A 14,147-nucleotide genomic window follows, 5' to 3' on the forward strand; every position below is an offset into this window, starting at 1 on the left:
CTTTAATTTTTCACAGACCACTTAAGTACTTGCTAGTTCCCCATGATATTATGAATGACTAGAAGAATCTTGCATATTACACTCACAATACTCCTGCAATGTATCGTGTTATTGTTGAGCTAAGTTTCCTTAAAAGGCTACGGGTTTATTAGGCTAAAATGGATTTTACTTTGGTTCACTAATAACCCCATCTTCTCTGCTGCTGGTAGCCATGCTGATGTAAACTGTGTCTGCATGATGCCTGCTAGCTAATTATGGTCCCTAAGCAATGAAAAAGGCTGCAGGGGAACTTTGTTTAAAATGAACTGATTTTGCTGACTGCAACAGTCTTCCTGAGAATCAAGGAAAAAACAGTGAAATCATTACTTAGTAAATAGGTTGATCATTTATTTACTTATTCACACCACTTCCACAGGGCAGTATGTATGGGGACGTTGTTTGGAGTCGCATAGACTTTAATGATGTTTCTAGATAAGGAAACAGCACAAATCAGCATGAAATCTGTGTATCTTCAAATCTGGAAGAACTGAGTATCTTTTAGAAACACCTCTTGAAGAGTTTGGCATGGAATCAAATACACTCTGAAAATACACTGCACCACTGTATGGCAAAGTAGGCTAAAACATTTTGCCCCACCTTGGTACTGACTTTCAGCACTAGAGTGCCAGGTGAAGCACTGTCTTCTGTCTCTGTAAAGTCAGTTTGCCGAGCAATGTTCTGATACCATTACCAGCTAACTCAAAATTGGGTGAAGGTTTCAGCACTCAGCTCTGACAAGAACCAAATCAGAAGGTTTCTTTGTTGCTGGGTGGCAATTCTGTTCACAGCAAGCAAGACACTGATAGGCAGAGCCAGTTCAGAACAGTAGGCGCGTGGTGCTCACTTGAGGTGGGGAGGACCCTACGTGAAGTCCCAAGCCTGACAAAGCACAGAGTTCAGTGACTGGGGTCTCCCACATCCCAGGTGAACATGGTAAAATTGCCAGAGAAAAAAAAACCCAAACATAGGAAGAACAAAACCACACAAACTAGGACTTGTGGTTTGCTTTTTTTCAGACAGCAGCTTTTCTCTCCTTTATCCAGGGTAGCAGTGGAACAGGAGAATCCATATAATGGAAGAGCCTAGATAGAAGTAGGTACCAAGAGTCATTCTGGTTAGGCATGTGAATGAAATGCATTGGAGTCAGCCTGCTTTCTGCCCGGCTGGAGCTAGCTCTTCACAGGGGCAGCCAGGTTGGAACAGCTCAGTAGTTCAGATATTCAGAAGTGACTGTACTGCTTTGAAGGGCCATCATGAGTCCAGAAGCAGTAAGGCTGCACTCCTCTACCGCTTGGTTCCACACAGATCTAGTTCATCAAACACTACAACCTATATAAGCCACACAAATAGTCAAGAGACAAATGCTGCTTGCCTTTCTGGAGGTCATAGCGCCTTTTATGGACTTTAGAAATACACCATTTAGTTCAACAGACCACAAGTTTAGAAATGTATTTAAACAAGTATTCTTTATCTTTCTAAACTCTAACTCAGCACTGGTATATTTTCTGTCGAAGGCAGGCCTGCCAATACCAACCTTAAAAGGTTTTCACTCCTTTACTTCAGCTGTAGTCTAGAAAGTATTTTTATTTTAGCTCTCAGAAATATATATTGATTGTATTATGAATATAAGGATAATTAATTAAAATATTATCTTGTCCCAAAAGGCAGGCTGTACTTTTCTCATATATGAACTGTAATTTTTAATTTAAGGACAGTGACGTGACCTGAATTTCCAAGCTCTATATGTGCATGTATGTATGTAGACAACAGGGAGACCATACATGATGAAGGTTTTTCCCTCCTTCTTGCTTTCAGCAGTTGGCAAAATTTACACGCGGAAGAAGCAATTGATTAACTCTGCATTTACTCCTTTCAATGCACTTACCAGTGTCGTCATCAAAGTCAGAAAGGATGCACTCAATACCATCCTCACTGCTGGCTGACTGTTCCTGCACTCTGCGGGGCAAATTAACCAGCCGGCCACCGAGGAAGATGGGTTTCAAGGGCATTTTATAAATTTTGGCTAACAACTTGGGGAGGGAGAGGGGGTGGGGGGGGCATGGAAAGAAATAAAAGAGAAGAAAAGATAAATATACATGGGAAAATTTGCAAAACCTATAACATACAACACAGGTATGAAAAAGAAAATAAAAGCTATGACAGCAGCATAGTATCAGCATCTGTTCTCTTCATCCAGCAACAGTGCAAATGAAAAACACAACTAGAGGGCAGAAATCTTCTGTTCATTGACAAGTAAGAGGTTGGGGGGAGAAAAGCAATTTAAATAACACATTTTTGGAAAGGGAGTGTGTTCCCTCCTCATTTGTGGAAGACAAATTTTACTACTTATGGATGGCACCTGTGATCTAAGAAACTCCATTAGCTGTACACAGAATATTCTGGAGCTCTGAAGGACTAAGTAAATACTGATAAAAGGACCTGTACAGGTTTACTTCAGAGCTTCATTGCCCGAGTTGTCCATTACAAAACAAATACAAACTTTGCAGAACTGTGCTGTCGCTGGGATGCTACCAGTATTTTACCAGGCCTTTCTAAAGTAAACCATGTATTTGCAATATACAGCCAGGATTTTATTTTAGTTATTCCTATTCTTCTTCTACTGGCAAGTTAAAAGGTATAACAAGATAAAAATGGCTGCTTCTTTCAAAGAGGAGAAAATAATTCTGCCTCACCGTGGACTGGGGTTTGTAAGGATGAGGATGAGCAATGTGATGCACATAGTGTATAGATAGAACATACATTAGATATACACATAGATAGTCACTAAGTTCTTTGAGGTGAATGAGATAGCCAGTATTGTTTGATATGTCTGCTGTTTATTATTCTGAGCTGCCTTATTCTTTGCTTCTCCCCTTCGTCTGTGTACTGAATCCACCCGTTATCTCTGAATTTAGACATAAAGTCCTTTCAGCTATGGTAATATCCTTTGTTATATGTATGTATTGTACCGAGAAAAAACATGGCCTGAGTCCAACAAAAAGACCTGCAGGTACTACAGAAATACAAACATTATAAAATCAGACAAAAAACGTCCTCCTAATAACCCCGATAATAATCTGTGCCATGTGCAAGGAGATTACAGGAAACATGCCAGCGTTCTAATTGTTAGAGATTTGCCTTGAGCTTCAGATATGTTTTCATGGTACAGATAAGCTGCTGCTGTGTTTTAGAGGGTGTAACCTGTGGCTCTTCTTAAGATCTGAGAATTCTCAGGGTGTGGTTTTTCCCCTCCTTCATTCCCAACACTGCTTACGGTAACTGTTTAAATAAGAATGAATGTAACTTTGAATATGTTACTACTAGGCTTTGAACATTCACATTTTCCCACATACTTCTTGGGTCTGAGTGTTTCTGTCTCCTCAGTTTTCCCATGTTAGCTGGCCTACGAAGTATGAGATTTCTTCAGATCGCCATTCTCCACCTGGCAGTAGAGGTTATTACCATCAGGCTCACCACAGATTCTGTTGTGTTCATGCATACCATCTGACCACTGACGGCAAAGCCTGGAGATTAGAACTGTTGCCTAGGCCACGTTAGTACCTGTATAAGATTATTCATCATACCTGAGAACATCTCCTGAGGTAATCAAGCGCGGGAAGGCACAAGTCTGTAGATGCATATCCTGATCCTGGCACACAGTCACCCATCTCCTTACAGTCTACTTCCCCTGGGGACAGGAAAGGCAGCATTGGGAAGGACAGAAGAAAAGAACAACACACAGCGGTACTTTTCCTTTCATTCATTTGTGCCCTAATGTCTGAACAGAATCCAGAAAACATCCTTTGTTTGATCTTAGTAGATGAAAACCAGATGATTCTCATACAAACAGTACAGTAATATTGGTTATACTTTATACATAGACTTTTATATTAATAAATGTTTCATAAATACACGCCTATTTTAAAAACTCTTTAGTAGACCCTTTAGGAGTTCTTCAAATCATACCTTATAGTCATCTGTCATATTGACTCCACTCTGCTTTTTTCCATGGGTGTATGAAGTACTTGCTCATATTCACCCTTTGCTCAATTAATATACTCTTCTTTTTCTATTCATTCACCCCAGTGCCCTGGGAAATTCTTCTACTACAAGTTCTTCCTTTTAGTTTATTTACTCCTTAAATATATAATTCTATATTTTGTGCTACAGTATTTCCTTTTGCTGTCTAAATCAGGTGCCAAGGTCTCACAGTTTCAACTGTACGCTATCCTCAGGCCCTAGTTTCTCAACATCAGAGGTATGACTAACTCTGCGGCATCAGCAGATTCCTACTTTTATGTCAGCTTCACTAAGTGTGCTGAATAAGCAGATCAGTTCCAAGGCATCCTGTTGCAGAGCTCCTCCCTGGATAACTCCATTCACTCCAGCATTTTCCCTGTCTGCACAGTCTGTTTTCCTCCCTTCTCAGCCAGTGTTCTGCCCACGCTACAATTCTTGGCTTACAACCATTTTTCCAGTTTAGCAAAATAGCTCCCATTCAGTGCCAAATCTGAAGCTTTACTAAATGCCTATATACATGAAGATTTCATTGCCTTAAAAGCTATTCCTCTCATATAAAATGCAAGATAAATATTAAATCCTTTTATTAAATCCTACTTTATTCTCCTTTCACTACATTTATTTGCTTTTTCTATGCCCTTAACTATTCTCTCCATAATGTGTTTTAGAAGTCTTGTCTACTATTGAAATCAGCCAAGTCAGCCAGTGAAGTTCAAATCCTTTAGTTTGATATTAAAATGCACAAAAATGGTAGGATATTTGCTATTGCTCAGTACTGAAGCATCCCATAGTCCTACTACCTTTAATACCAAAAAAGGTCTTGCTTTTTTGACATGTAACCATAAAGGGGACAAACTTATCTCACGGAAGTAAGAAACCTAAAGAAATGTACTACAAGCTTTTAAGTTTTCCAGGAGGAATGTGAGTTCCCTCTACTGGTACTGGACATCCAAATTTGTTTCTCTTTTGTAGTAATAATTACAATTTCAGTCTGTCATCCCAAGCTGAATTCAGCCCCTGTTGAAATCAATGGTGAAATAGCTTAGTAAGATGAGAGTAACATTAAAGACTAGATCTGCTGCAGTTAGGTGCTTCATTTATATCAAAGGGAGTCACTTACAGACCTAGATACCTCTGTGAATTAATATGCATTAAAAAAAACCAAAACTACTCATTAGAAGTTTTTCAGTTTATGTAAGGAAAAAAAATATCACTGCCACAGTTCAATGAAAAATGTCAAATTCTAATGATCAAGGCAAGCCAGGAACACAGACATGGGGGCAGAATGACCCAACACCATTTGTCTTTGTTCTGAAGTTTGACGAAGCACCACAATTACTCTGCAGGGTCACTTTGACTTGACACGCCTGGTCTCCACTGCCCTCAGTAACACAATGAAAAAATGAATCATGGGGACAGAGTGTTGTTAGTTGCAATGCTCATGGGTCTGACTGAAGGTTCAGCAGGTTTTCACCACTGCGTATGCCACACTACTGCTGCTGAGGTGGGCAAGGGTAGAAAGGAGCCATATGGCTTTGACCGCTGAATGTAAAAGATACCCTGTTCCACTGCAGACAATCCACGCTGTCACTGCACAATGCCAGGCCATTTCTGCAATATTCAGTTTTTTTTGTTTTTGTGTTTTCTTAAGTTAAAGGAATATAAGCAAGTCCTGATGCAAATTAAGATACATGAAGCAGACATTTAATAGTGAGATGAATCTTTGCTGCTCTAACAACTTGAAGAATTGATAGCATTAAAATGTTTCTGAAATAATCCATTGGTCTTGATTTTATTTTATCTTTTTAAAGCATTCTGGACTCAATTTCTTCACTGTCTCTCTCTTCCTAAGCATACTATGTATTACATAACTGAACTCTCCTCTTCTGCAGCATCAAGTTTGACACATCATGACTTACCAGGATAAAAGAAAAATAAAAATATTTACCCAGTCCTTTGACAAACTTCATAAGGCACATAATATAACTGGTGGCGGCATTGGCAAAGACCTGGATGCTGTCTGTGTTTAGAAATGCTTCAAAGACATCAAACACCGGAGCCTGGCGTTTCCCTGTGGAAATAACAAGATAAGAACTCCTCCCCATCCCCCATAAAGGTGATTTTCCAAAAGTTTTTCAACAATTTAACTGAATCCATAGAATCTCTTCTATTCTGGGCAGAGACAGAAATTATCTTAGAAGTAAAACATTCTCTTGCTCCTGAGGCAACTCATGTAGCTCTTCGCAGGAAGTAATACAGACTCTCTCTTTCACCTTATCTATGAAAAATATCAGCTTATGCCTGCCAAAATGCTAAGAGCAGGTCTGAGCTCTTGAACTCAGCTCAGTAGCTAACACTTCTGTTTGATGGAGGTTTCTGGTTTAGTTCTTGATAACTGTCAAGATGGCAGCAGTCACGCGGAAAACTATTCAGACTATACAGTAACAAAATCTCTTTGCTTTTCCTAAGTAGATTATCAGTCTTCAAGAGCTGTATAAATTTGCATTTTGCCATCGATCAAAATTTTGAAGGAAAACCATATACCTTACACATGACTTGTAACATTTAAAATGACTTTCTAATGGGGCAAAAGGACAGATTCAAGTGATTTTCCTGTATTACCCAGTTTCCACACAAACAAACATCTCAGGGAGGGATGCAAAATCAGTCCTACAGCAAACATGGTTTGTAAGTGTGCAAGCAATGTGAAGCCTTGTGATTAAGTGCCTGGACAAGCACGTGCCCAGATTGTCACACTAACTTACCCTGATGTACAAGAGCAATAGCTTTCACATAGTAGGAAAGACAGTCCACAGGAGACATGGTGGTTGTATGCAGTATGCTTTCCTTTCTCCAGCAGGACAGTGACAAGGGCCCAGCCAAGCTCAGTACTCCTGCACTACTGTTTTGCTCAAAAATATTCAAGTAGGTTTGAAGCATTTCTTTCTCATTCTACTCATCTCCCAGAATCTAGAGAATGAGAAGTCTGAACAATACCTCTGCTTTCCCTCCCACCCCAACTAATAAACCAGATCCTTCAGTACAGTCATAGAGTATTGCAGTGCCACTGTTCAAGCAGGGCATTCAAATATATTGAATTAGTTATTGTGTCCCTGGGGAATAAGACAGGGAAACAAAAACACATATGAAACAGTCAGTGCACTAAGTCCTTACCCATGGAGTATTCTCCTACAAGGTACTCTTTAACCTCTGACTTGCTGCTGCTGTGAACTGTTTCCAGGGCACTGAACAGGGGTCTCCATCCTGACTGGATCTGGGTAGAACACATTTCCACCAACTCTCCTATAGAGGTGACCACCTGCGGACAGTGTAAGAGAGGTTAAAAGAGTAAAACAAAAAACCAGAACTGATACATAGATAGACCTTCAGAAGGAATGAGGACGGCTTTAAACACATTCCTAGATTTCACTAGGTCAGTCTAGACTGATTTATTTTTTTTAATTTTTTTAGATAATGGAGAAGTTTTATTTGGTTGCTTTAAAGCTAGATGTACTGTCTGTGTGCTCTACCACAATGCTGGCTTAGATAGACAGAGCCCTCCTGATTCCTTGAAAATGTTTAAGGGGCACCATTTGAAGGGAATTTGGGAAACATTCTCAAGTGGACCAAGTGCACTCTGGAGATCATCCTTCTTATGGGCATGGTAGGCCAGATCACAGAATCACAGAATGTTCAGGGTTGGAAGGGACCTCTGTGGGTCATCTCGTCCAACCCCCCTGCCAAAGCAGGGTCACCTACAGCAGGCTGCACAGGACCTTGTCCAGGCGGGGCTTGAATATCTCCAGAGAAGGAGACTCCACAACCTCCCTGGGCAGCCTGTTCCAGTGCTCCGTCACCCTCAGAGGGAAGAAGTTCTTCCTCATGTTCAGATGGAACTTTCTATGCTTCAGTTTGTGCCCGTTGCCCCTTGTCCTGTTGCTGGGCACCACTGAAAAGAGTCTGGCCCCATCCTCCTGACACCCATCCTTCAGATATTTATGAGCATTTATAAGGCCCCCTCTCAGCCTTCTCTTCTTCAGACTAAACAATTCCAGCTCCCTCAGCCTTTCTTTGTAGGTGAGATGCACCAGTCCCCTCATCATCCTCGTAGCCCTCCTCCTCAGACACCCTGATCAGTGCTGACTTGCCTGGTCTTGGACATCCTCATCACACAGCTCTAGCTGCATGATACGCTCAAAGGGGCGGAAAAGTGCCTCATTAAAGTGAAAATGAGAGGGCTCATTCCAGTCTGTCAGCACTTCAGTGAGGATGTCATGGATGAAGGAGACAGCCTTCCGAGATACGTGTCTCTCCTTATGACAGGCAGCCTGCAGGGAAAGAGGAGTATTAGAGTTTGTACAAGCAAAAAATTTGCTTTTAGTGCGACAATTTTAAGGAAAGTAAGCACTTCATGTTGCTGAACCCTAAAAACGGCTTCACCGCTGATGTGACTAAGGACCCCACTGCAATGAAAATGGGAGAGTACTGCCATGGAAACAGATGACAGACTCTGAGCTGCTTGGAGTCCCATAGATGCACGAAGGTTTGATGACAATTCAAAAAGCACAGAGCTAAAAATAAATAAATAAAATAATGAAACCCACAAAACAGAACTCACGTGAAATGTCTTTCGTTTCTACCATGTGGCTATTTTTCCCTTCAAAAAGGTAGTTTCAGCATTATGCACCATATCTATGTATGCATGACCAAATTTCACTTTCTATTTGGCTATTTATGGAACTTAAAAGTGATGAGAACCTTCTCACTTTAGAAGAGCTATTAAAAAATTAATCACCGGTGAATCTGGACATAAAGTTACTATTTTGAGCAACTATGCAAGTTATGACGAACTGTGTACTTTTGCTGATGTTGCTCCTTCCCAGTAATGCCCTCATGTGTACTGAAGTCAATCAAAAAGACTGACCAGTCCTGCATTCTGAAAACATGGAAGGTACTTGAGTTTAAAATGGCTCAGGACCTTAAAAGGCTTTAAAGAGTTCAAAATATGAAAAGTATTTAAAGTGGTCTCAGGCTGGCATCCAAAGGCAAGTGAGACACTAGTTTTTAAGATAAACGGCTGTTAAAGCATAAAACAAAACTATTCTCTGCTATTTTTACTTCAATTAGAGGAATTTCACTGAGACTCCCCAGTGTTTGAACTCTGCTGTAAGACAGTCCACAGATTTTCTTGAGTCAATGAAGTGTTATGGAAATTTACTGAACAACTCATCTCAAAACTCCCGAGAAGCATCCTCCCAATAGACCTGGGCATGACACCACATACCTCACCAAGAGAAAGAAAGGAAGTACCGCACGTTTATTCATACCAATGATACAAATCAAAAAGCTCTGAGAAGTCAAGACACCAGCATTTCACCAGGTAAGACTGAAAGTTTGGTTGAGGAAAGGTCATTTGTTATGACTCAAATCCATTACGCGGCTGCTACTGGCACGCCACTGACCAGGGTTCACAAGCAAAGAGAAGGAAAGGGAAAGATGTCACCATCTTCCCCGCTGAGCTGGCTTTATGCAGGAAAAGAAAGCCTGCACCCTCTTATGGGAAGATTCCCAGCGATGCAGACTTTGACTAAGAAAAAAAGGTAGATGGAAGAGTTACTTGTAACCTCTTAGGGTGGTTTCAGCTTCTACATCACAGACACAAAAAGTATCCCATCGCAAAAACCCAACAGGCTGTCCCTGGACCTGCCCATTTCAGATATTTAAAACTGCGCTGTCAGTGGCACTATCACAATATATGAGACAGTATATACAGTACTCCAACAGAAGCATAACCACATTTGACAGTGTTGAGGGTTGATATACATTTTAAGAGCTACCAAGCCTTCTCCAGCCTTTTCAACTTTACGATCTCTTGCACACATTCCCATTTTCTCTCCCACTCCTACCTCTACAAGGTGAGGTGCCACCAGGCTCCAGCAGCGCATGAGGTGGAGCAACGGGCGAGATTTACTCCTTACAATTCTGAGCATGGCATCACCAAGTCGGAACAAGTGAAGCGCACTTCTCCTGTCCTGGGTAGATTTTACTTCACCTACAAGAATGTAAAAGAAAACAAACGGAAACTAAGCAACAGCAGCTCCTCCACCTCTAGATGTCTGAATTGGAATTTAAATCAGGTTAGACATTATTAGTATTAAGTCAGGGGGGAAGAGTGGGGAAGGTGGTGGAGAAAAAGACAGAAAAGAAAAAAAAATTCAATGTAAAACACAGCCCATGCCTGCGTAGGTAAGAGGAGATGGATCCAAGTTTTAAAAACAACTTATTAAACCCACTTTATTTTGATTTAAGTGATCACTTCTTTTTGAAACATTTTAAAGACAAACGCCTGGAGAAGTCAAGTTCAGAAAAGTTAAGCAAGGAGTTAAATAATCCATATTGAGATCCAAAACAGTAGCTGCAAAAACCTTTGGTGACACCTACAGGAAAGAATACAAACTGCAAATTATTTAGTTTTGGTTTGTCCTTTTGTATTTCTTACCAAGCAAGGGATGTGAAGCAAAGAATGTGACAAAATGCTTTTCTGTTCCCCAGACAGTAATATTCGTTATTTCCTTTTGAAAAGGATGCATCTTCTGTTGCTCTTACAACATTTCAAAACACAATTCGTTCTCTCATTTAAAATACACTGCTGCTTTTATCTCTAACGAAAGACATGATTGGGGCATACCACTTTTAATATTAAAAAAAAAATATAGAATTAATTGGTCTATTCTAATTTTAATTTCATTATTACTAACTACTGTTGATTGACTACTGAATATGTGATAAGAGGGTCACCATTTATTAAAAATAAAGTGATGAATGCTGAGGCCTGGAGACAAGCTAGAGCAAAAACCGAACAACTTCAAGTGTCACATTGAGAAAGTCACAAGTAGCACTTCAGGGAGAGGGGAAATCGATTAAATCTGAGACATTTACCAGATAAAGTCCACGTCTGCCACAAGACAGAACAAAGCCCGTATGATTAATGTAACTTCTAAAGGCACAGTACAAATTTAAGTGAAATATCTTCCTTTGGGTCCAATGCTTCTGCTCTGTTTGAGACAGTGATGGAAACCAAAACTTACTGGTTTTATACTGTAGGTATATGCTCCACTCTGCTCGGGAAGAGGAAGCAAGACAAATCCCACTGCTTTATTTAACATTCTTCAGCTGTGTGCCTTGTTTCCTATCACCCATTTTCTGAACACTTATGAGGTTATCCCACTGTCAAATGTCTAACCTAAATCCATTGTCTTAGGTCTATGTTCACCCAAGTTTCCTCACTGGATCGGGCTCCAAAATGGAGCTGTGATTAAATGTCTGTGGATAATTAACACTCCCACAGTCCAACAACCAAATGAATGTCCTCTGCAGTGTTTCATAGCAGGTGTGCATGTGGTCCCTGTCCAAAAGAAGCACTCTGCTGCTTCTAAAGACTTTGAATCTCTCCTACAGAAAGATCTTATTAAACTAAATACTGTGTTTTATTTACACCTGGAAATTCAGTTGGAAGAACTAAAACTGTAAAAGTACAGAGCAAGTCCTGTAAGCAATACAGTTGTATATGAAACACAGAACTCTGTAAGGGATCTTCAGGTGACTTACCTGGCATTGCTAGCGAGTAATCAACTGTATCTGTGACTGAATGGAAAAGCTGGGCCTGAGAAGCCTTCTTGAGCTGGTAAAGGAAGCCTGCCAGTGCCATCAAGTTTAACTTGTCAGTAGCATCTTCAAAGAGCCTGTGAGTAAAAGAACAGAATCTAATTGAAAAATTCATGAGATGCAGACTTAAATGTTTATGTAAGAGGAAAACCCTTATCTGTACATGGCTGCTATGTGTTGCCTTTGGTGACACGTTGGGTTATCGAGGTTTTTTTGATTTATACAGTGCTACAGAAAGACTTGAATCCAGAAACTTTATTAATTGCGGGGTGGAAAGCAGACTGCTGTAGGACCAACCAGCAGCCTTCCAAGATTCAGCTGTGGTACCAAAACAGAAAGTCACTTTTCTAAGGAAATCAACGCTTCCCCGTTAGTGCTATAATATCATATCTTAATACTATAACCAGTAATAAAAAAAACCAGTGAGAATATGACCAGTCATCACAACATAGGTCATCATAGCTTCACTGGCTTTGGAGTTACACCAATTTGCTCCATATAAAGTTACAGCCTTTTACATGAAAAACAAACTAATTCAAGTCTTAGACTAAAGTTGCTGTACCTGAATTGCAGTTGAGGAATATAAACAAGAGTTGTTATTTTTCAGCTGCAATGAGCTAAAATCTGTACGCTTAAAGCAGTAAACTTCTGCTTACATAGGAGGAGGGTTCCATAGAGATCACAGTGAAATTTCCCATGGTGCAGCCACAAGTTGACACAAATATGATTTTCTGACATTCCTTTTCATGAAAAACTTTCTATAGTCCTAGGAAACTGGGGACTGAGTCCTGATAAGGTCCACACTGAAGTCAGTGCAGAAATAAAACCTGCGTTAAGATTACAGTACTGCTATTCTCTAACGCTCTCATACCAGGTTGTATTGTGAGCTCCCTGAATAAAACGTACTTTCCACGCACAGAGTCAAACTCGCACAAGCAGTGTCAGTATGTATTACTTCCTCCTCCAAATCTGCAAATAATGCCCTCCTATGGGCAAAGATTAAGAATGCAAAATGTCAGCTGGAGAAAAAAAGGGGTATTACAAGTATGCAAACACAGGAAATTTTCAGCTCTAGTCTGGGCTGCCGAAAGAATAGCAGAAATAGAAAAAAAGTCTGCAAGGTATCAGTCCGAAGACTGTGTTGTAGGGAGACTTAACCCAGCCATTCTGTGATGACACTTGGTGGCCCTTCCTCCTCTGGACATGCTGCAGCAGGCTGATAAGCTGTCCACACAGTCCTGACAGAAGCAGTTGCTTTCTAACCAACACTGGTCTTGTCACTCAGTCCCTTCCTGCCAGGGCAAGACACCCACTTCTTTTGTCTGCTTTAATGAACACAACAGATCAATTTATATGCAAGCAATCAATCCGCTCTCAGGATGCATTTGATTTACTTGGCGTATTCACTGTTGTGCAGACATACTCAGCCCAGTATCTGCAGGGCAGGTACTGCAGAGATGCAGAAAACCAGGTCTTTCAGGAACTGCTGGTTGTGATGCATGTGCAGCTCTCCTCTGAAACTCAACTGAACCAAGCAGCTGCAACAAACAAAGGCCAGACCCCACTGCACCACAGGAAGTTCCATTTTGGTCCTGTTTTGGACATAGCGCTGCTTTTACCTGTCAGCTTGTGTGGAGAGTGTGAGAACAGCCTTAGCAGCACCGGTCCCACACAGCAGGCTGCCTCCACGGAAGTCAAAAGCTCTGCCCTTACTGCTCTCCTTGATGAGTTCCTGGATCGAAACCGGCTGAATGACAGGGTTGCTGCTGAGGGTGGTCTCCTGCTCCGGGGTCAGTGCCTGGGGAGACTCCCCAGGCTCAGAGTGTGGGTGCAGCCCTCCTGGTGCCTGCTGCGATTGGGTGATGGTAAGGGAGGGCTGGGAAGCACCGTCTCTGAAGTGGGTGTGCTCCAGTGTGCTGATGTACTCACACACCCTGAGAACAAACAGGAGAAGAAATGATGAATGAAACGCCCAAAGCAAAAACTCCTCCTCCCACTAATCACCCAGCTCACTGAAGAAATGCTTGGGCCTGTAGTCCAGAGGTGAGTCCGAAGGATAGTGCAAGTACAGCTCTCGGCTGACTCACAGCCCCATCACTGTGAGAAGCCAGCTTACATGGAAACCAGCTGCCATTCACGGGCACCGATTTCTACGTCTGAACCAGATACTATGCACAGGACATTCTCCTCAAACTGTAAACAGATGATCTCTAACTCTCAGACTACACACAGACAACCTGACTTACGCCATCCCTTGGCCTCCCATGTGCCTAGATAGCAAATAGTTTAGTGGAGGTGCCCGAAAGCATCTAAGCATTGATTTTGGCTCCGAACAGTGGTGGAAAACAGCACCGTCTTTTCTCTTACAGATACTAGCAGCTGATTCACTCTGACAATGTTTATACAGAACACTCCCAGAGCAC

General features: G+C 41.3%; 1 protein-coding gene across 2 annotated transcripts in view; it reads right to left on the bottom strand.

Moving 5' to 3' along the window:
* Positions 1-14,147, bottom strand: part of ARFGEF3 (ARFGEF family member 3) — a 95,447-nt gene that overhangs the window by 17,394 nt on the left and 63,906 nt on the right. For both annotated transcript variants that reach the window (XM_075413951.1, XM_075413950.1), the window contains 8 exons: positions 13,344-13,658; positions 11,668-11,801; positions 9,966-10,111; positions 8,208-8,387; positions 7,234-7,378; positions 6,008-6,130; positions 3,624-3,727; positions 1,925-2,069 (listed from right to left, as the gene is read on the bottom strand). In XM_075413951.1, coding sequence (XP_075270066.1) covers positions 1,925-2,069; positions 3,624-3,727; positions 6,008-6,130; positions 7,234-7,378; positions 8,208-8,387; positions 9,966-10,111; positions 11,668-11,801; positions 13,344-13,658 — 1,292 coding nt within the window. The remainder of the gene's footprint in view (positions 1-1,924; positions 2,070-3,623; positions 3,728-6,007; positions 6,131-7,233; positions 7,379-8,207; positions 8,388-9,965; positions 10,112-11,667; positions 11,802-13,343; positions 13,659-14,147) is intronic.

This window comes from Opisthocomus hoazin, chromosome 2, assembly GCF_030867145.1.
Source record: "Opisthocomus hoazin isolate bOpiHoa1 chromosome 2, bOpiHoa1.hap1, whole genome shotgun sequence".
Classification (NCBI taxonomy): domain Eukaryota; kingdom Metazoa; phylum Chordata; class Aves; order Opisthocomiformes; family Opisthocomidae; genus Opisthocomus; species Opisthocomus hoazin.